The following is a 23524-nucleotide window of genomic DNA, read 5'->3' as shown; positions in this document are numbered from 1 at the left end:
TCGCCTGCCTAGCAGAGTCTGTCAGCTTAGAAGCAAGGACCACAAGATCCATTTCGGGGATTTGTGTCACATTTATTTTTAAGGCTGTACCAGGCTGTTAGTGTTGCCATGTGCTAAGAAGCCACACAGGTTTATCAAGCTACGGAGGGCCAGGGACTTGGACGATACTGGGGACTGTTATTATAGCAAGTCTGAAAAAAATAGAAAAATGAAAAGCAAAAACATATTAGTTTTTTTTGTTTTTTTTTTTGAGGTGGATTTCAAAAAAGGACAACTCTTTTATTATGGTCTTACTCATCTGTATGTGACTGCTATGTATGTATGTGTGTCGGGGCTCAATGACCAGGATGGATTTTCAATGAGCTATGGGAATTCTGTTCTATGCAAAGAGATACTTCAATGACAAGTGGTTCTAGCTACTCACTCATTTTTGAAAGGAGATCAGAAGTTCTAAATAACCAACCACCTTGCTTTCCTAGGTAGGTCTCTCTTTCAAAGTCTATGCATTACAAACTTCTAAAACCAACATGCCCCTACCTTAACAACCATTTGCTACTGCTCTTTTAGGTAATACCTACTTTGACCATGTAATGTTTTCTTCATTTTTTAAAAATGCTATGATTGCTTAAGCAAAAAACTCTGAAGAGCATGCCTTGTACTATTTCTTCTACTAAATGGTGTTTATCAAGAACAGAATGGGAATAGGTTGGAATGAAATAAAATCTTCAATTCTCATTTATACTTAAGTTAGTGTATGTGCAATTTTCTGAATGGAATTTTGTTGATACAGCTATGGGTAAGGATAACCAGAGTTCCAAGTAAACCTCTCTAAGATACTGTTTTAGTTTCCACCAGTCAAAAGAAGTCTCTATCATGAACGCAGAGTGGATATTCAGCAGCATGTGACTGTGGCACATGGGTTCTAAGGTGAAGCATCTGGTGTGTAAATATAGAGCAACACTGGAAATGTTCAGCGACTGGCTATCAGGCATGCTATAAATTACTTGATAGAATGATCTGTTAAGCAATTTGTTAAGTTCCTCAGAACAAAACAAAGGAAGGATCTGTAAACAAGTACACAGAAACCTTTATTCGCCAAGAGAAATGTTCAGGCCCACCTACTAAAAAAGCAGTGAGCAATCACTTGAAGGAAGAGCTTTTTAATAAAGCAAACAACATTTGCAGACTCAGAAAGGTTGATTCAAACTATGGGTAACATGAGGGGGTCAATGAGGAATGAGTGAAAGGGATTTAAAAAGATATAGGAAAAAATCCTAAGCACAGCAAACAGAAGTCACCACCATCGTTGATAGTTTGCGTGTGAAAATGAACAGATTCTTGGTTACTGGAACCGAGATTCTGTCTCAGCTCAGGAAACGCAGTGGGTGCATTTCACACAAAAGCCCCTGGCAACTGTAAGGTTTTGGAGGGAGGTGGTGTGAGATTTGTTTTCATAAATGTTTCATAACACTGAAACCAAAAATTCATTCTGTAGGTAACTCAGAGTTGTCTTTCAGAGCAAACATTTCTGAGATAGGGAAAGTCCCAGACTTGGGAGAATTTTAAAAGTAAAAGTGCTGTACAAGAGCTTGGGGAGTGTTAAAATGAGCCTCAAAAGTCTTCCAGTTCATATAAATGTGCAAAAAGAATTTAAAAACTATAACCACATAAACGTGTGTGTATGTCTGTATACACATGACTCTCTACGAACCATCCCAGCCGTGGTGCTCCCCTTCCCCTCCCTCCTGCTCCACAGAGGAGTCTATGAATGAACCATGGCCCGCTGCACAACGCAGAGTGCTTTTAACATTTGTCAAAGGCTGTAAAAAACCAAAAGTATACACAGTAGAGATTATTAGTGGCCCTTAAAGTCTAAAATATTTACTATCAGGTGCTTTACAGGAAAAGTTTGCTGGCTCCTGTTCCACAGGATGAGCAACAGACTGGCGAAATACAATTTAAACTACCCGATGTTAGTGCCTAGCACAGTGCCTGACGCACCAAAAAAATACATTATTGCTTAAAAACAAAGGAACAGAACTTCCTAAGAGAAAATGATCTCACAAAAAGTCTGAAATTGCAACCAATTCCCTCATTTTCAGGCTCCCCAGCAGATGATTTGGAGGATGGTCAGAATGTAATAATTTTTGACACAGGGAACCACTTTTAGAATCTAGTGTCTTTAGGAACTTATGTTTTTTTTCCTCATCTTTCACTGAGACTTATTTGGTCACTGTCTATAATAGTTTATAGCCTTCATCCTTTTTTTTTTTTTTAGTTTTTTTTTTCTTTTAATGTTTCTTTTTGAGAGAGAGAGAGCGAGCGAGAGAGCGCACAAGCAAACGCACGGGTGGGGCAGAGAGAGAGGAAGACACAGAATCCAAAGCAGGCTCCAGGTTCTGCTCTGTCAGCACAGAGGCCAATGCAGGGCCCTGAACCCATGAGCCACGAGGTCATGACCTGAGCCAAAGTCAGACGCCTCATTGACTAAGCCACCCACGCGGCCCCTATAGCCTTCATCCTTAAAAACACCCAGAATTATAGGAAGTGAGATATTTAGCCTGAAGCAACTGTTGTCTTCCAGCCTTTAAAATTCTAGCCTTTTGCCAAAAACATGTATTTCATTCTTGTAAAGGCTTTTTCCAATAGCCAACAAAATTAATTTCTATTATATTAAATAAATTTGGTGTACATAAGATGTATTATAATTTAGAAAAAGCTTACCAATGAAAACAAGCCCAAAACTTAAGTAATGAAGCCAGCAGTAAATATTTAGAGACTGATGGCCTCGAAAGACTCTCGAAAGACTGGTGGCCTCAAAAGGAATACATTCAACAATGCTGGTCTCCTCCTGGGCCGTCAGCTGTCACTCGCAATTGAAATCATAGAAGTTTGGGAAGAAGAGCCATGTTGATTTGGGCCAAAATTAGTCTGCTGCTTTTCTTATTATGAAAATGTCCTTTTAAGAGTAATAATATAAATATAAAGGCACTACAATTAGGGGTGAGACCCAAAGAGAAGGAGTTACAAATACTATTTTAGACTTTTTAAGAGATACACAGTATTGTTAGGGATTAAAAAAAGCTTATCTTTAAAAAGGGGCAACAGGAGTGTGCCTGGGTGGCACAGTTGGTTGAGAGACCAACTTCGGCTCAGGTCATGATCTCACGGTTCGTGGGTTTGAGCTCCACGTAGGGCTCTGTGCTGACAGCGCAGAGTCTGCTTGGGATTCTCTTTCTCCTTCTCTCTCTGCCCCTCTCACTCTCTTTCTCTCTCAAAATAAAATTAATTAAAAACAAAACAAAACAAAAACAAGCAACAAATGAATTCCTTCTACTACCAAAGAATCACCTTGCTCATCTTCGCCTCCCATCCCACCGGTCTCCCTATTGCACTTACTTCTTTCTCTCTGCTTATTCCTCAAGAATGATCCACCTCAAAACTCCTCCTCCAAAAGCTTCTGCTCCTTAAGGGATCCTTTTCTGTGGTCTCCATTCCCTGAGCATCCCCTACCCCCACATTCTATTCTCGTAACTGTGCTAAGTTGTGACTTTTACACGATACCTTCGATTCATGTTTCAGAGACTCACGCTACTTTATAAGACTCGCAGCAGACATGGGCAAGGCCATGTGCTAAAAGCTATACTTTTCCTTCTATACTCTCCAGAAACTCACCAGTCAGCTTAAAGTTGACATTCAAACATCTCCTGTTAATGAAATCATGTGGCAGATCTATTGGTGTGTTCTGAGTAACTTATTACAATGAAGTCCCGTTCCAAATGACCCACGTTCCCACTGACTTACACAGACATTGCACAGTCACATGTCCAGCCCAGGACAGCACTCTGGGTGCGTCAGGCCCGATGTGACTTCAGGGTCCATCCAATTCACTGTTTGGAAGCAGCACTGGTTTCTTCTCAACACAGGACACAATAAAAGTGATCACAGGGGTGCCTGGGTGGCGCAGTCGGTTAAGCGTCCGACTTCAGCCAGGTCACGATCTCGCGGTCCGTGAGTTCGAGCCCCGCGTCAGGCTCTGGGCTGATGGCTCAGAGCCTGGAGCCTGTTTCCGATTCTGTGTCTCCCTCTCTCTCTGCCCCTCCCCCGTTCATGCTCTGTCTCTCTCTGTCCCAAAAAAAATAAATAAACGTTGAAAAAAAAATTAAAAAAAAAAAACAAAACAATAAAAGTGATCACAGGAAACGTCCCCGCGACTGGATCGGCCACTGCTCTAGGCATCCCACCAGGAAACAGCATCACTGCCGTAAAGCTGTGTTAAATTGCTGTATCCCCCTCTGTAGGTGTTTGCTTTTTGTATTTCCTCGGGCAACAAAAGATGAGAAATGAACTCACCACACCATAGGAATAAGTGTCACAAGTTTCAGACACAGGGAGACTCTGGATAACTTCTGGGGCCATCCATGGGAAAGTTCCAACCAAGGACATGTGTGTTGTATGGTTATGGAACCGAGAGGCACCAAAATCGCATATCTGAGAAGAGAGAAACAAGTATCAACCTTCTACTACTGATGAACAAAAGAATTATCAGTCACAAAAACCTACATCTGAAGTTTAGAAATACTTTTGAAGAAAATTAAGAGAAACAGTCCTACCTTCAATACCCCATCAGCAGCTATAACAACTAAAAAAAAAGAAAGAAAAATTATGATAATCATCTAATTTGAGTCATCTTATACTGAAAGAAAAAACTGCCATAAACTTCTAACTTCCATATGGCATGTGAAAGGTAAAACTGAAGTATTTACTACACTGAAGATTTTGCAAAAAGCTGACATTAAAACAAAACCAAAAAACGAATTCCTTGAGGTGCTGATTAAAAAGGTTTTCAAAACATTTGTTTAAATCAAATGTCATACTGTCCAGTAAACAGGGCATGCATTAATAGTTGTAGAGAGAACCAAACTTTTTACTTGGGTTCTGCCATTAGACTGCCAGCATGATATTGAGGAAGGCATCAGCACTATCACTTCACGGTATATAGTTTTTGCTCTCAACTGAAGAGTAATTTTCTTATAGGCAGGGACAAAATTCATTCATTCACTCATTCACACATTCATTCACTTAACAAATATTTGCCGAGCACCTACTATGGGCAAGGGCATGTACTATGTTCTGGAAGAGGAAGATGAGCAAGACTGGCTCTGTGGAGCTTACACTCCAATGGGAGAGACCCTGAAACCATTATCTATAATCAAGTGGGATGACACCTGAAGCTAATATAATACCATATGTTAATCATGCTGGAGTTAAAATTTTTAATTTAAAATGTATATAATTAAGTGGGATAAATTCTATGATGAGAGATACACAGAGATTGCCTCAGAACCAAAGAGCAGGGGTATCTACGTCTAAGGAAGTCGGAGAGAAGTTTTTGGAAGAAATGGTGCTTACACGAAGACCTGCAGAACAAGCTGGGATTAAGCAGACAGAGGAGCGCCGCAGGGGGAAAGCACATTCTTAGAAAAAAGAGCCTTGCAGAAGGTCAGGAGCAGAGGGAAAGGCACGCAGCTTTGGAAGGCAGGGGCCTGGTCTGGAAGAGTCTTTGTGAGACGTGGAAGGCCACTGAACAATTTTTTTTTTTTTTTTTTAATTTTTTAACGTTTACTTATTTTTGAGACAGAGAGAGACAGAGCATGAACAGGGGAGGGTCAGAGAGAGGGAGACACAGAATCGGAAACAGGCTCCAGGCTCTGAGCTGTCAGCACAGAGCCTGACGCGGGGCTCGAACTCACGGACCGCGAGATCATGACCTGAGCTGAAGTTGGCCGCCCAACCGACTGAGCCACCCAGGCGCCCCTGAACAATTTTAACCAGAGAACTGAAATGGTCAAATGTGCAGAGGGGAGAACATATGAGAGAACAGAACTGGAGGCAAGGAGATCACTGTGCACACAGCGGTTGTAGGATGCCTGTACAAAGGCCGCGGCATACCACAGGAGAGACGTGGACCGAGTCAAGGCACATTTAGGAGGCAGAATCAGCTGGGCTTAAATGATGAGACACAGGGCGGGGAGGGAGGACTCAAGGATGAAATCAAATAAAGAGGCAATACAGTACAATGGTTACAACAGGAGCTCTGCACTCAAACTGTCCCTTTTTATCTCATTTCTAGGTTAGGCAATTGGTACTGCCATTCACAGAGAAAGGGAATGCGGGAATAAGTTTTTAGTGGGTAGAGAGATGAAAAGATCAACGTGAACACAATACATGTTCGAGTCATACGAATATCTGTGCGGCCACTCCCAAAAAGCAGACAGACATGTGATTCTGAGGCTGAGGTCTGTTAAGAGCATTAATACACAAATGGGACTTTTATGGCAGTGGGTGAATAAGAGCATAAGAGGCAAGGAGGCCCAAGGCAGACCTTGAAGAACTGTTCTGGTATTTCTTTTGTCAGCCACACAGAGCCCTCAACATGGTATCTGATCAATGCTTACTAGCTGTTACTAATGACCTTGATAAGTGGGAAAAATACTCTTTGCATGAGATAGCCTAAGGATAAATGTGATATCATATACAAGCTATAAGTTTAAAAAATATATATATACACACATATACATATATATATAGTTAAATGCCACATTCAGTTACTCTTTAAAATACCTCTATTACTTTTTTCTCATAAGATTAGCAAGTGCTTAATTAAAAAAAAACAAAATTATAAAAAGGTATAACATAGAAGATAAAAGAGTCTTGTTATTCCCTGTTTCAGAAAAAAACTGCTAAAACTTAGGTCAATATTGTTGCAATGTGTATGCTGTTTTCCCATCAAGTAACTGCAAAAATTGTGACTGGTGAAAATCAGGACAGTCTCCGTTATTAGTTTCAATTCCAAAATTTAATCACTGTCATCTCACGATATGTTCAGGATATACTGATAAAGCAGATTTAAAAAAAAAAATAGAAGTCAAATAACTTGTTAGCATGAAATTCTGAGCATGAACTAAAAATCCACGGGCGTAAGACTCTGATATGTCCTACTGGATTGAAATGATTTCCTAACAACTTCCTGTTAGCCAACTCCTCTCAAAAGTGCTTAGCTCTAGGAAGTTTGTCTGTGAGGAGCCAAAGGATAAGAGGATAAGAGATGACCTAGACAAAGGAAAGAACAGTCAGGGTCAAGCCTGGGGTACAACCCGGACTACTGATGAGTGGCAGCTGCCAAGAACTTCCCTTTCTCCACCGCAACAACCCTCACAGTCCTGGAGTCCCAACAAGGGCATCTGGCCCATCCCCTGCGTCTGTCTCTTCCTCCAACTACCCATTGCAAGGATCGCCCTTGTAGCATATACCCATTTTAACTACAGTGATTTAAAGATTTAAAAAAATTAAATAGTTCTCCCTACTTAGAAGAATCATTTGGAAAGCATGTAAATAATTAAAGCATGCAAATGGATTGATAGCAAGATTTTTTCTTTTTAGTAACAAGCTCTAATGTTTACTTCAGCTGGTGTGGGCCAGCTAAATAATCCCACTCCCTGCCTTTATCCATTAGCTTCCAAGTGATGTAACAGAAGAAGCATTCTGTTACTTAAAGGTAATAATGTCTAATCCTGCCAGTCATTTTTAAATGCTCACTTTCTCTTTTTTATATTTATTTTTTTATTTTTCAGAGAGAGTTGGGGAGGGGCAGAGGGAGAGAGAATCTCAAGCAGCTTCTTATTGAATGTAAAGCCCGACATGGGGCTCCATCCCGCAACCCTGGGATCATGACCTCAGCTGAAATCAAGAGTCTGATGCTCAACCGGCTGAACCATCCAGGTACCCCTACTCACTTTCTAAATTATAAAATATAGGATCATAAATAAACTTTGAAGAGTACAGAAGAAAAGAAGAAAAAGAAAGCCTTTGCTTTCCAAACTCTGAAATGTGTTGATCATTTTTGGGCACTACTCCAGGTAATATGACGAACATCAAAAGTTTACACCAAATAATTCAGAAGTAACAAGAACAAAACTCAAAACTGCTAGTACAGAGAACCATCTAAAAATAGAAGACTAGAAGTGTATGACTACATGCTTTGATCCAGCAACATCTCTTTTAGAAAATTATTCTAGGGAAATAATTAAGGATGTGTTGAAAATTTTTGCTGAGAAGTATCAAGCTCAACATTTTCTATCATAGAAAAAAATGTAAACAACCCCAAATGTCCACATTCTGTGCTATTCATACAATGGAATACTATGCAGCTTCTTAAAATAAAATAAAGAATTTTGATATTTACAAACACTGGAAAGATTTTCATGGTATCAGTGACGGGTTAAAACATCAGGGTACAAAAGATCTGAAAAGCATGAGCCTATCTCTATAGCAAGGTGCATGGATTTCATAATAAAATAGGTAAATAAAAACATATGGCTACATTACCATTTCTTGACTTGAGATCTCTGTGAATCACTTTGACAGGAGCCTCCATATGTAAATAGTGCATTCCTTTTCATACAAGAAGAAAGGCCCATTAATATCATTTTTCAACACTGCATCAGTATTAGCTATTTTCAAACATCAGTATGTCATATTTTTGCAGAGGATTCAACAGCAGAAACTAAATTCATGTGTTCTGTTCTTACATGATTGATAGAGACAGGGTATATCTACATTAGGAAAATTTGTATGCTAAGGAAAGTTTATGTGCTTTAGTCTCTTAGAAGCTGGAGTTTGATTGTGGGTAAAGCCAGCTTCTTACAATACCTAATAAGGAAACCTTAATTTTCTGGAGTCTGCACAAAAATAGCACAGTTACAACCGGAAGAAGCGTTCCAATGACTAAGGTATTCCACTACCAGTTGCCTTCTAAATCAGCCAAAGTTCTGACCCAGGTTTTCAGTTTTCATCTGGATTTCTGCAGCTTGATTTATTTTCTCGGTACTCACTCTAATAAGCCCCTGGGAGTGCTGGTGGGGTACGGGTGGGGAGAACTGGTTTGATTCATTAGTTGTGGTTGATAAAAGATTTTATGATCCTCAGATACAGAAACTTACAGGAGTTGCAAAATATTTTATTCTTTTTACAAGGATGAATCTTCAGGATAATCTATATTTAAATGCACTCCAAAATTCTCTCCAACATATTTAGAATGTAAATCAAGTTACTTCAGTAAACTGAATGTATATATAAAAAGTATAGTTTTATTATTTTGAATAAAAAATTATACATTACTGTTTTAAATCAGACTTTAAAAGATATATACTTCACAGTTATCCTCTTGGTAGTGACTCTTTTTCTGTATTTATGTACTATCTACCTTCTTAGAATAAAGAATAACATTTTCTATTGAAATATAGTATTTCCTTTCCCTTTTCTTCACAAATTGTCTTCTAAGTAATGGATGAAACAGCTTCCCCACCACCACAATCAAACAAGCTCCTTTTGTTAATGAATTATCCATTTACACATAATAAGTAGGCTTTGGTTCTGAGTATATACAAAATTTCAATTTTATTAAGGCTAATTTTTAAAGTAATCTATTATTTTTCTATCATTCTGATTGTTAAATATTGAAGAGTCATGCAAGAACAAAGAAAATTTAAAAATTTAAACTCCTGCATTATACAGATATTACTGAAAAGAGTCAGGGTGACAGAAGTCTCAGTAATTTAAGCAATCTCACACAAGACAGAGCTAGAATACAGCAGAGTGTTCTTCTAACATGACATTGTACATATTACAAACTAAAAATTCAATAGCTACCATTTGGATAACTTTTAATCATTTTTAGGACTGGATGTCATACCTCTTTCTTGCTTCAAGAACCAAATTCAGGTAGAATCTGTTTAATTACAATTAGAGGCAGGGCTAGATAGTTTTTATACCTGCTGACAAGTAGTGATTTCAAAACACAACACAAAAGCTTTAAATATAGGCATTTTCTTCCTTATGGCAGATATTTTGAGAAAAAATATTATAAGTTGTTTGTGTATAATGTATAACATACATTTACAGGATACTCAGTGTGTATAAACATAGCAGTAATCACAATCATATAAAATTCTCTTTAATTTGTTTTTACAGAGCCATCCATACTTCTGCCTTATTTTTATTACAGACAACGAAGAAGGCTGAAAAACGCCATCATCAGTTTTAAGATTTGGGTTCCCAAAGAAGTGACTGGTGTCATCTGGGGGAGATTTGGAATCAGGGAGGACCATTACCAGACTGGATCCAGGTTCACCTGTTTTAATCGTTCCCTTGACACACTGGTGAGTGACCTACAGCAGTTCAGACCTACTTGCTGGTCCGCCCTCCATTTCCCTTCCCACTCAGAGAGAAGAGAGGCTTTTTTTTTTTTTTTTTGCTTTTTGGCTTTGAGGAGGTATTCTGTCAGCAGTAATGTTAAGCAATGCCTACTTCAAAATGCATGAATCAACTCTTATTTGAATAGAATTATTCATTCTTTGATTTCTCAACATCTTGTTGCTTCGATGTCTTCAATCGTGGTCAAACTGAAAGATACATGGCTGAATTTGAAACGGAATCAATAAAAATCAAGGGTTCCTTTCACTCTCCAAGTTCTGTGCAGAGCTTTACCAGACAGAGCTGAAGTCATTCTGAAAGCACTGATTTCTTCTTCCTTTTATAGGCCATTTTAAATATTAAGCATTACTTGGGACTATAAATAAACAAGTTTCTTCTCTGCCTCATTCTTCTCACCTGAGGCCAAACACGTTAGAACTTGCCTTTTAGAGCAATTCGCCAGCCATGAAAACGTGATGTCATTACTCTGCAGTCTGGCATGCAGTCCCCGTCTACTCATTCCCTCCATCCCTACTCTGTCCCTGGAGTTCCAGCAGTCTACTACTTAATTAGCCCTGCTCTTTCTCTTCTTTGTCCTTCTGACACCCAGTGCCAGCCGTCTTGAGAAACCCCAGCGATGACTGAGCTGATCTGGAGCCAAGGGACTTGCCCCTCAGACAAGGACTGTGCAGGAAAAGGGCCGGAGGGAAGAGGTTCACAGGCTGAGGGCCAGGGAAGCTGAAGTGGCACGTGCACAGCAGGAAGCGGAGTGACTGATGTCAGTTGATTTGTTTGCTGTCTATCCATCCTAAGTGCCATTAAGTAATAACATGGGTGTAATTGGCTGAGCACCCTAAACGCAAATGTCTGTAAGGTGAAGTGCTTTAAGCCAGAGACTGCCTGTATATGCGTTTACATTTATGTGTGTGTGTTTCCACAATGCTTCCGGTGGTTCTCCGAAATAGCACACCACCATGCTTACAAACAGGCGGTTCCCGTGTACTAGCGACACATACAGGAGTGACTATGATGTTACAGGAAGATGTCTTTAAGAATGCCAAAATTTAAGGCTGATTTTGAAATGCCTGATGCATGAATACACAAATAAGTTAATTAACATAGCCAAAGCCTTAGGCACACCATCCTAAACACAGAGCTTGTTATTCTTATAAGGTAATGAAGTATGGTTCAGCAGCAGCATTTTGCATGAAATTAAAAAAAACTTTTTTTTTTCACTTTCCCTATTTGAAGAATTTGGCAGGTGTTGATGAAACTTAAAACTGACAAGATAATTCCCCAAAGGAAAGACTATTACTTTTGGAAGTCACTGTGTGACTTCCCAGTGAAAGCAAAGTATGAGTTGCTCTCCTTACTGAGTGCTAAATATCCTTTTATTTGCTTTGTAAAGAGATGCTTATAGAGCTTAGACTAGCGAGATGCAAAGAAGTGAAGTGCCTGGGTAAAATCTGGACACCCTTACTTTCTAGGGGTTGCTAGAATACAAGTGTAACTATCAGCATTCATTATTTAGATTAAGTTGTTTCCAAAGCAACTTTGACAGTTATAAATAAAACTCAGAGACCTTCAGTTAGGAAAATGGAAAAGAAAAGATAAAAATAAACGGAATTTAAATTGCTTTAGAAAGCATTAGTCTATGCAGGAATTTATGAGGGAAAAAGAACCGGGCACCTTGTTTAGGGGTTTTGGGTATTAAAAATATTTCATTTCCAAGGATGACTTCCAAGTTTACATTAAATATAAAATAAAATCTGAATTGCTTTCACATGGCAGGACAAATAAAACTTTTTTTTTGAAAGTGGTTACTATTTTTAGCATATTATTATGTACACAAAATGAGTAGAACTAATCCCACAATAAATCACGTTTTCTGGATACTAAGTCTGAGTGGAGTCTTGCAGAACAACAGAATTATGATCTTTCCATTTAATGTGTTGATCAAGCAAGCTGGTCAATTACAATGTCACAAAATGTGGCAAAAATGGCTGCCCTGGAGCCACGGATTTTGTTAGAACTTGGTTTTAGGGAAAGAAATAAAGTAAAGAGAGAAAAAGAATGCAGGAGTGGAAAGGCAGGGACTTAAAATATCTATACAAAAGGGGGGGAGGGAGAGAGGGAGGGAGAGAGAGAGAGAGAGGGAGGGAGGGAGGGAGGGAGAGAGAGACACACAAACCAAAAATCCTGACTGTTAACTATAGAGAACAAAAAGATGGCTGCTGGGGGGGGGGGCGGTGATGGGTGAAACAGGTGAAGAGGATTAAGGAGTGCACTTGTCCTGATGAGCACTGAGTAATGTAGAGAATTGTTGAATCACTATATTGTACACCTGAAGTGAATGTAACACAGTATGTTATATAACTATACTTGAATTAAAATACGAAATACAATGAAAATATCTGTACAGAAAGTTGCAGAACTCCTGGTACTTTTAGTCTGAAAAAGAAACATCTAAAGACACAGAAGAACAAATCTTCTGCCTTAAGTCACCACATCAAGATGGGAAAACGTGCCCCACCAATTCTGTGAGAACACAGGAAGCTTTGTTACCTTTGGCTACATCAGTGGCCCAGGTCATAATGTGATCCATGTCCATCTCTTCACTTCTGTTACTATTAATGTAATCATAGAGTGATCCCAGAGAAGCATATTCTAGTTTCAAAGGAAAGACAAGCATATAATTAAAATCCAGGTGCATTTCAGAAATAAGACTGTGTACCCATGAAAGGATTTAACAAAGGACATTAAAAGCACATAAGGACCGTTCCATGCTGAGGTTTCTTAAAGTTAATACCATCCTGAAAAGAAATTTGTCAAAGACAAGACCACTGACAGAACGAATACTAGAACTTCAACTGAGGCCGAAATCAAACGCCACTTGGATGGAGCTGAGAAACACAAAGAGGTGTCGGAAGAATGGATCTGAAACAAAGGCAGGCGTGTATGTAAGTATTTCTTTTAACAACTGTCATTCTTATGAGAGAGAGAGAGGAAGATTAAATTCATAAGAGCATCTGTGTGACAAGGTAAACAAATCAATCCCTGTTGCATCAGGATTTAGAAGAGCCCTCAAAATTTAAGCACACACACAAAAACCTTTGAGATATAAAAATGGCTTTGAGACATAAATTACCTACCATGAAGTTCGCCTACTGTATGTGTACAATTGGGTGATTTTCGGTAAATTGACAGAGCTGGGCAACCACCACCCAATCCAATGTTAGAACCTTTCCATCATTCCAAGGGGCTCCCTTGTGCCCCTTTGCAGTTAAGCTCTGCTCTCAGCCCCAGCCCTACATACGGTCTGATTTCTTGCTCTACAAATATACCCTTTCTGCACATTTCATGTAAATGGAACCATACATGTGGCCTTTTGTGTCTGACTTTTTTCTCTTAACATGATTCTGAGGCTCATTCATGCTGTACTCTATTCCTTTTTATTGTTGAATAATAACAATCCATTGTGTGGATCTACCACAATTATTTTTATTCATTCACCAGTTAATAGATATTTGGGCTATTCCTGATTTTTGGCTATTATGAATAGTGTCCTATCAACATTTGTGTACATGCCTTTGTAAGGAAGTATGTTTTCATTTCTCTTGGGTAGATTCCTAGAAGAGGAATTGCTGGGGTATATAGTAAGTTTATGTTCAACTTTTTAAGAAACTATCACTGCTTTCCAAAGAGGCTGTATCATTTTATACTCCCACTAGCACTCTATGAGGGTTTCAGTTTCTCCACATCCTTGTCAACACTTGGTATTGTCTGTGTTTTTAATTATAGCCATTTTAGTATATAATTCCAGTGGCATCTCATATTGTTAACTGCATCTTCCTAGTGACTAATAAAGTTGAACATCTTTTCAAGTGCCTATTAGCCCCTAGTATATGTTCTTAGGCAAAATGTCTATTTGAATAGTTTTCCCGCTTTAAAATTAGGTTTATTAATATTGAATTTTAGGAGTCCCTTGTTTATTCTGGAAGCAAGTCCTTTATCAGATTTATGATTTTAAACATCTTCTCCGAGTCTGTAACTTGTCTTTTCATTCCCTTAACAGCATCTTTCAAAGACCAAAAATTCTTAATTTTGATGAAGTCAAATATATCATTTTTCTCTTTTATGGATTGTGCTTTTGGTGTCATATCTCAGAACTCTGCCTAACCCAAAAGTATATAGATTTTCTCCTGTTTTTCTTCTGAGAGTTCTACAGTTTTAGCTCTTCCACTTAGATCTATCACCCATTTTGGGTTCATTTTTGTGTGTGGTTTAAGGGGAGGATTTAAGATAATTTTTTTTGCATGTGGACTTCTAACTGTCCTGGCACAATTTGTTGAAAAGACTACCTTTAATTTTTTTTTTTATGTTTGTTTCTTTTTGAAGGAGAGAGATACAGAGCGTGAGCAGGGAGGGGCAGAGAGAGAGAGGGAGACACAGCATCCAAAGCAGGCTCCAGGCTCTGAGCTGTCAGCAGAGTCCGACGTGGGGCTCGAACTTACAAACCACAAGATCATGACCTGAGGTGAAGTCAGACGCTTAACCGACTGAGTCACCCAGGCGTCCTGAAGAGACTATCTTTTACCCATTGTCTTGGCACCTTTGTTGAAAATAAATTAACAATCAATGTAGGATTTTTTCCCCTAAATTCTTAATTTTGTTACATTGGCTATATGCCTATCCTTGTGCTGATACTACACCTATTCTTGTGCTATATTGCTGATTACTACAGACTTATAAGTATTGATATGACATAGCCTAAGTCTTCAACCTTAGTTCTTTTAAAAATCTAGGTCTTTTGCATTTCTTACGTGAATTTTAGAATCACCTTGTAATGTCTTATTTTAAAAAAATTTGCTGGGATTTAGATATGAATCATTTTTGAATTCATAAAATCAATTTGGGGGGTCACCTGGGTGGCTCAGTTGGTTAAGTGTCCAACTTTGGGTTCAGCTCATGATCTCACAGTTCTTGAGTTCTAGCCAGGCTCTGTGCTGACAGCTCAGAGCCTGGAGCCTGCTTCAGATTCTGTGTCTCCCTCTCTCTCTGCCCCTCCCCTGCTCACGCTCTCTCTCTCAAAAATTAATAAACATTAAAAAAATTTTTAATAATAAATCAATTTGGGGGAGAATTGCCATCTTGACAGTAATGAGTCTTCCAAACTATGAACATGTAACATTTCTTCTCCATATTATTTAGATCTATAGTTTCTCTCAGCAATATTTTATACTTTTCATGGTAAAAATCTTATACTTCTTTACTAAATTTATCCTCAACTATTTTATTCTTTTTGATACTGCGAATGAAATTATTTCTTTTTTCTTTTTAAGATTTTATTTTTAAGCAATCTCTACACCCAACGTAGGGGTCAAACTTACAACCCCAAGATCAAGAGTTGTATGCTCTAACCAACTGAGCCAGCCAGGCACCCTGAATTAAATTGTTTCTTAATTTCATTTTTAGACTGTTCATTCTCGATATATATAAATACAACTGATTTTTTTACATTAATCTTGGATCCTTGTGACCTTGCTTATGAGCTTTGGTAGATTTTGTGGATTCCTTGGGATTTTCTACACACAGGATCATGTCATATGAGACACTTTTACTTCTTCCTTTCCAGTATAGACTCCTTTTATTTTTCTTATCTAATTGTACTGGCTAGAACCTCCAGTATAATGCTGAATAGATGTGGCAAGAGTGGAACCTCACTACCCTGTCCCCAGTCTTACGAAAAGAGCATTCAATTTCGTAACTGCCTTACATTAATTGATTTCAGATGTTAAACTGTGCATTAATTACATTAATTGATTTCACATGTTAAACCAACTGTGCATTTTGGGGATAAATTCCATTTGGTATATAATGGTATATAATTCTTTTTATAGGTGGCTGGATTCAGTTTGCTAATACAGATCTTCCTTGACTTACAATGGGGTTACATCTCAATAAGCCCATCATAAACTGAAAATATGGTTAAGCTGAAAATGCATTTAGTACACCTAACCTACCAAACATCAATGCTTAGCCTAGCTCACCTTAAACATGCTCAGAACACTTAGATTACCCTATAGCTGGCCAAAATTATCTAACACAGAGCCTATTTTATAATAAAGAGTTGAATATCTCATGTAATTTATTGAATACTGTACTGAAAGTGAAATGCAGAATGGTTCTATGGGCAAAGAATGCTTGTAGGTGTAGTGGTTGTTCACCCTTGTGATTGTGTATCTGAGCTCTGGTTCACTGCCACTGTTGCCCAGCATCACAACCGAGTACCATACCACATACCACTGGCTCAAGAAAAGATCAAAATTCAAAATGTGAAGTACTGTTTCTGCTGAATGCATATTGCTTTTGTACCACTGTAAAGTCAAAAAATTGTAACTTTGAACCATTGTAAGTTGGGGACCTTCTGTACGCAGTTAAGAATTTTTGCATCTATGTCCATGAGGGATACTGATCTATAGTTTTCTTACTGTGTTTTTGTCTGGCTTTGGTATTGGGATAATACTGGCATTACGGAATGAGTTAGTAAGTGTTCCTTCTTCCTCTATTTTCTGAAACAGTATGGGAAGGATTGGTGTTATTTTTTATATAAACATTTGATAGAATACCCCATTAAAATCATTTGGGTTTGGGCTTTTCCTTATGGAAACATTTTAAATTACTAATTCTAATTTCTTTGTTATAGGTCTGTTTAGATTTTCTGTTTCCTCTTGAGTCCATTTTGATAACTTGTATCTTTATAGGAATTTGTTTATTATATCTAAATTACCAAATTTGTTGACATAAAGTTGGTCAACTTCAAGTTTCTGTCGAGGCCATAGTACTATCCTCTCCTTCATTTCTGATTTTGCTAATATGTACATTCTCCCTTTTCTCTTGGTCAATGTAGCTACTGGTTTGTCAGTTTCACTGATCTTTTCAAAGACCAAATGTGTAGTTTCATTGATTCTACTCTATTATTTTTCTGTTTTCTATTTTACATGTTCTGCTCTCATCTTTATTACTTCCTTTCTTTGGCTTATTTTGGGTTTATTTGGTTCTTTTTTGTGGTTTCTTAAGATTGAAGTTTAGATGATCAATTTTGGGCTTTTTTTGACTTAGGTGTTTAAAGCTATAAATTTCCCTCGAAGTATTACTTTACCTGCCTCCTATGATTTTGTTATGTTGCATTTTTCATTTACTCTGTCCAAAATATTTTAAAGTCCATTGTGATTTCCTCTTTGACTCACTGAGTATTTAGAAGTGTGTTGTTTAATTTCCAAATATTGGGGGTTTTTTCAGATTTCTTTCTTGTGTTGATTTCTAACTTAATTCTACTGTAGTGGAGAACATAAATTGCATTATTACAATCCTTTTAGATGTATCGAGATTTATTTCATAGCCTCACTTATGCTGTATCCTGGAGAATGTTCCACGTGTACTTAAAAAGAATGTATATTTTTTGTTAAGTGGTGTGTTCTATGTATGGTGACTTAGATAGAATTGATGGAGAGTGTTTGTCAAGTCTTCTAGATCCTTGCTATTTTCCGTCTAGCTGTCCTATAAATTACTGAGAGTAGGGTAGTGAAATCAAATATTGCTGAATTGCCTATTTATCCTTTACATTTTGTCAGTTTTTGCTTCTTGTACTTTGTGGGCCTGTTGTTAGGTGTGTATACATTTCAGGTGCTCTATCTTTCTAGTGGGATGATCCTTTTATCATTATGAAATGACCCTATTCATCTCTATTTCTTCTCTTAAGTCTATTTTGTCTGAAATTAATGTAGTTACTCCAATTCTCTCATGGTTAGTGTTTGCATGATAGGTCTTTTTCCATCCATTTACTTTCAACGTTTCTGTGTCTTTGAATCTAAAATGTGTCTCTTGTAGAGGCGCCTGAGTGGCTCAGTCAAACATCCAGCTCTCAATTTTGGCACAGGTTGTGATCTCATGGTCATGAGATCAAGCCCTGCATTGGGACCCATGCTGAGTGCAGAACCTGCTTGGGATTTTCTCTCTCCCTCTCTCTCTGCACCAACCCCTGCTCATGCTTTCTCTCTCTTTCAAATAAACATTAAAAAATAAAATAAAATGTGTCTCTTATAGACAGCATATTGTTGGATCTTGCTCTTTTAAATCCAGTCTGACAATCTCTGTCTTTTGACTAGAAAGTTTAGACCATTCACACTTAATGTAATTATCGATATGGCTGGATTTGATTTTGCCATATTGTTTTTTACATGTCTCCCATCCTTCTCAGTCATCTTCTCTTCCTTTACTGCCCTCTTCTATGTTAATATTTTTTATTTATAATTTAATTCCTCAGTTGATTTTTTTCCTATATTTCACGAGTGGACTTTCTTCATGGTAGCTAAAGGGAATATAAAATACATCTTAATTTAGCACAACCTATTTCAACACTAAATTCTAGTAAAATAAACTGTTCTCTAATACAGCTCCATTCCCTCCCTCATTTTTATGCTATTACTGTAAAATAGATCTATATTTTTTAAGTAAGCAAAACAGCAAAAAAATAATTTTTTAATTATTGCTTCATGCAACTTTATGTTTTTAAGGATGTTACAAGAAGAAATAAGAACAAATACACACATGGAGTGTTTTAGAGTAACCCACATATTTATCATTTCCAGTGCCCTTTATTTCTCCTTGAATTACTATCTGTTGTCATTTTCTTTTAGCCTGAAGGACTTCTTTTAGTATTTCTTGTACGGCAGAACTAATAACAAATTCTCTCATCCTTTATTCAAGCACATCTTTGCTTTGTTTTCATTTTTATTTTTTACTTATTTTTTTAAATGTTTATTTATTTTTGAGATAGAGAGAGACAGTGTGAGCAGGGGAGGGGCAGAGAGAGAGGAAGACACAGAAGCAGAAGTAGGCTCCAGGCTCTGAGCTGTTAGCACAGAGCCTGATGCGAGGCTCGAACTCACGAACCGTGAGATCATGAACTGAGCCAAAGTCGGACACTCAACTGACTGAGCCACCCAGGTGCCCCATCTTTGTTTTCATTTTTAAAGGATAATTTTTGCTGGATGTAATTTTTTCTTTCAGCATTTTAAATGTCTACTGTTTCTGGCCTTTATTGTTGTAGATGAGAAGTTGCCATTAATCTTATTGTTATTCCCTTAGAGGTGAGAAGTTGTTTTTATTTACTACTTCCAAGGGTTTCACTTTGTCTTTAACAATCTAGTTTGTGTCTAGGTATGGGTTCTTTTGAATCTATCCTACTTAGAGTTCACTGAGCTTCTCCAGTACATAGGTGAATGCGTTTTATCAAATTCAGTTTTTCTGGCCATTATTTCTTCAACTATTTTTCTGTTTTTTTCCATTTTCTACTCCTCTTCTCTTTCTGCTACTATTACACATTAGTACACCTGATGTCGTCCATAGGTCTCTGAGGTTCTGTTCATCCTTACACAAATTTTTTCTCTTTTTCATACTGGACAGTTTCTATTGGCCCAGTTTTAAGTTCACTGATTTTTTTTCTTTGCTATCTCAAATGTGCTATTCAGTCACTCTACATTATTTTTCATTTTAATTATGGTCCTTTTCAGATTTGGAGAAAAGACCAACACAATATCAAAGCATGCAAATTAGATGTGTCTGTGCCTAAAATAAATCAAGATCAAGTTCAAGTTCAAGGAAGTCAGATCAGGCACTAAAAAATTAGTATGTTTTCCATGGTTGAGTTTAATGAGAATTTGGGCCTGTTGAAGAGTCATGTAGAACTAGTATCCTCCTCTCTCCTCTCTTCGAGTAGTAAAAGAGGTCATGTAGAATCGGTAACAAACTTAAGAGGTGACAGCAGCCCTAGACACAAAGATTTAATTCCCTAGGCCTCTGAAACCCTCAACCACCTTCCCCTGGAGTCCTGGGACCCAGTCTGCCTCCAGGTACTTTGTGCAGCTTCCTCTCCAATGTGGCTACAAAAGAACTACATGACCTAGTATCTAACAATCCCACCTTCCTCCCCAGGGGTTATCTCACCATCAGACTCTGAATCATCAAGTATGTGTGTAAATACCTATCAAGAAAACAAAAATAAAAGAATGGGAGTAGTACAGAATTAAGAGGTTTCCAAAGATCAAAGAAAAGGTGACCCATTACTGTATCTTTTCTTTTGACTCTGTAGTCTGAGTTTTAGTCACTCCATTTCTTTGTAGGTCTGGGGGAAAGAGGCCCACTTCCCCTCCAAGGGAAATAAAGTGGCAGTTGCCTCTAGAATTCTTCCTCACATCCCCCTATAAGCAGGTTTTTTAAGTCTGTGATGAAAAGTTTCAGGACACACACACACACACACACACACACACACACACACACACTCCCACCAAGAAATCATCTATTCTAGTCCCTTCATTCACATGGGAGAAAACTGAGACATAGATCATCAGAGATCCATCAATGCAGCTTTGGCAGAATCATGACAAGACCTCACATCTCCCAATTCCAATACCAGTGTCCATTCTATTCCAACACTCTGACAAATCATTCTTTCAAGTCCTCCGTATGAGTGACAACAGCTGCTTGCTGCAACAACCTTTTCTGTTAACAAACTCAAGTGGAATGGATTCAAGTTTCCCCTCTCAGAACCCCAACATCTGAGAAATCTGACAGAGTTCAAAAGAGGGGGAGCCAGCTAAGCTGGATGATCAAGGTCTATGTGCCTGTTTGTCTCTCTGTTCTCTCTTCACCTCCCCATATTAAGACTTATTTGTGCTCATTTCAAGAGGCAGAATAGCTGTTATCATCCCCAACCCATCTGATCTCCCCAACTAGGCTCAGTTGGCAAATAGACTGCTACCCACGCACAGAACATGGCTTGATCTTTAAGCTACAGGTCATTTGAGAAGTTCACATTTATTTGGTGGATACTTGTAAACAATCAAAATTAGTATTTCTAGAAACAAAAATAATCTTATCAAATTAATACACTTTAAAACACCAAAACTTGGCTAAGAAGTGTCTTTAATAATCAACCTCACAGGTCAATAAAAGAGCCACAAATACACAATTTACTATTACCTGACAATTGTGAAATTTGTGTGGTTTTAAAGAAATGTTTAATGTTAACAGTTGCTTATTACCGGCTCCACAGAGAAACAGACATGGATCTAAAAAGAGCTAATCAATTATAACCAAAGATGTGGGGCAGGTCTAGATATGAGCACGGAATGCTAGAGGGGTACATGAAATAAAGGACCAGCTAGTCCATTAAAAAAAAAAAACTAAATAAAATCAAACTTACTCATCCAACTCCTTGGATCCTTTCTTCCTCTTTTGGATGAGAACACCCGAGGTGAGTATGCTGGCTAACAATGAATGTGTTTCACATCCTCCTTGGGACTCAGAATAAACTCTTAGAAAAAGGAGTTCACACCATGACTCAAGTCCCTTTTTCTATTCCTCATCCTCACCTCAAGAAGCTACAAAACTTCATAAATAGTCCACTGAGTTCATTAAAGCTAATGTCTTCCACTCAAAAGTATTAAACGTCAAGGGTACAAGACAAGAAGCACAGTATCTAATCTATCTCTAATCTAATAGTATCTAATAGTATAGTATTAGCATAGTATCTAATCTAATCTCTTTGGAGCGCCATGCTTTCATCTGCTAGGTAAGAATAATTTAAGTCACAAATGAGGAACAGAAAACTGGATTCAGATTTTAAAGGTAAACCCAACTAGTTAAAAGTAAATATGATGGAACAATATGGTACCTGGGACAGGACGAGGTTTAACTTTAGTCAGAAATATGACGTAAGTTAAATGTGGTTTACACCCGAACACTGTAACTTATTCTTGGGTATGCAGGTTAATAGGAAAGAGCAGAAACTGCCACATTACCCCATTTTAGGCATAGACCTAAATACATATAGCTAAATAGGGATAAAATTCCCTCCATGTAAGAACTTAGGTAAAAATGCTATTTATCAGAGTAAGAGCCTGTTAAACTGCTTGCTGCTCAAAGACAGAAGTTACAGAACCATATCCCTTGGATGGGAAGAACTGGTGCCCTGAGTCGTCTAGAGCCCAGGCTGCATTTAAGAAGAGGTGCTTCTGTAGAAGGTCAATCTGAGAAATTTAGTGGATCTACCACTAGCTGGATGACCTTGGGAAAGGTACTTAAGTTAGAGTTTTAGTTTCTTATTTATGAAATAGAAATTACTTTACCTATCTTATGGGGTTACTGTAAGTGTTAGATGAGAGCGTTTATAAGAAAGTACTGAATCCAAACCTTTTTATTGAGGGTTATTTTGGTTATTACTTTCTGTAAAGAAAATTATAGGTGTTACCACTATAGCAGAAGAAGACAGGGTTAATCTTTTAAGGTTTCTTGTTGGTTTTGTTTTAATCAAAGAACAGCCATGATAAAGAACGTGACCAAAGTCATTTATTATAAAATTGAATGTTATACTTATTATAGACCTAAAGCTGCTTATTGGATTGTACACATATGAGCACAAAGTATTAAAAACATGGGTCTTTGTTTTTATATGGCAACATTTTCTGTGTGCTCCTTTCTGGAAAGGGTATTCCCATCAGTTATAAACTGCTGCTCCAAATGTGATAATTTAGATCAAGGTCATTACCAACCCCGATGACCAAACCTGAAAAATATTATTCTCACGTCAGAGACCTTGAGGAAAGAATGCTCTAAAGGGATTAAAATACCTTGCAAAGAATTACAACATGAACAGCTCAAGAAATCTTAATTTGTAAAAGGTCACGGAGTTACAAAAAACATTGCTCATTTCAGCTAATTAAATGAAATTTTAGTTAAACGGCACCTTTAAATATTGGTATTGCAGCTGCGAGTGCATTTAAATAGCATTTACGCAGATATAATTAGCACAATTAAACATGGGTAGAAGTGGAAACACCATTCTTAATTATATTGATATAATCAGTTTTATTAATGCTTTATAGCAACAGAAGTGACATCTGACAGTAGCACACAATTCATGACTGAACCTAATATTAAGCATTTTAGCATATTAAGGAATCTAAAGCTAGGTAATTGGGGAAAGAAAAGTCAAATGATTCGTGCCTACCTGTGACGATACCATAGTTGGGAGGTTCAAGAATTACTCCATAAAACTGGATGATGTTTCTGTGACTGAGGACACTGAGTATTTCTGCCTGTACAAAAATCAAATACAAAGTTACATAAAATTTCACCTTTATAAAAGTCTCATAAAATAGGTTTCCTATTCAATTTCCTTTAACATACATTTACAAAGATATATGTG

The 23524-nt window shown here is 37.7% G+C and overlaps 1 protein-coding gene across 4 annotated transcripts in view; it reads right to left on the bottom strand.

Annotated features, from left to right (window-relative positions):
* Nucleotides 1-23524, bottom strand: part of MAP3K20 (mitogen-activated protein kinase kinase kinase 20) — a 184497-nt gene that overhangs the window by 71689 nt on the left and 89284 nt on the right. For all 4 annotated transcript variants that reach the window (XM_030324076.1, XM_030324077.1, XM_030324079.2 and 1 more), the window contains exons 3-7: nt 23327-23414; nt 12820-12921; nt 8389-8454; nt 4614-4642; nt 4354-4491 (exon numbers count right to left, since the gene is read on the bottom strand). In XM_030324076.1, coding sequence (XP_030179936.1) covers nt 4354-4491; nt 4614-4642; nt 8389-8454; nt 12820-12921; nt 23327-23414 — 423 coding nt within the window. The remainder of the gene's footprint in view (nt 1-4353; nt 4492-4613; nt 4643-8388; nt 8455-12819; nt 12922-23326; nt 23415-23524) is intronic.

Source organism: Lynx canadensis, chromosome C1, assembly GCF_007474595.2.
Source record: "Lynx canadensis isolate LIC74 chromosome C1, mLynCan4.pri.v2, whole genome shotgun sequence".
NCBI classification, from domain to species: Eukaryota; Metazoa; Chordata; class Mammalia; order Carnivora; family Felidae; genus Lynx; species Lynx canadensis.
Note: the sequence above shows the minus strand (reverse complement) of the source record. Positions and strands in the feature narration are given on the sequence as shown.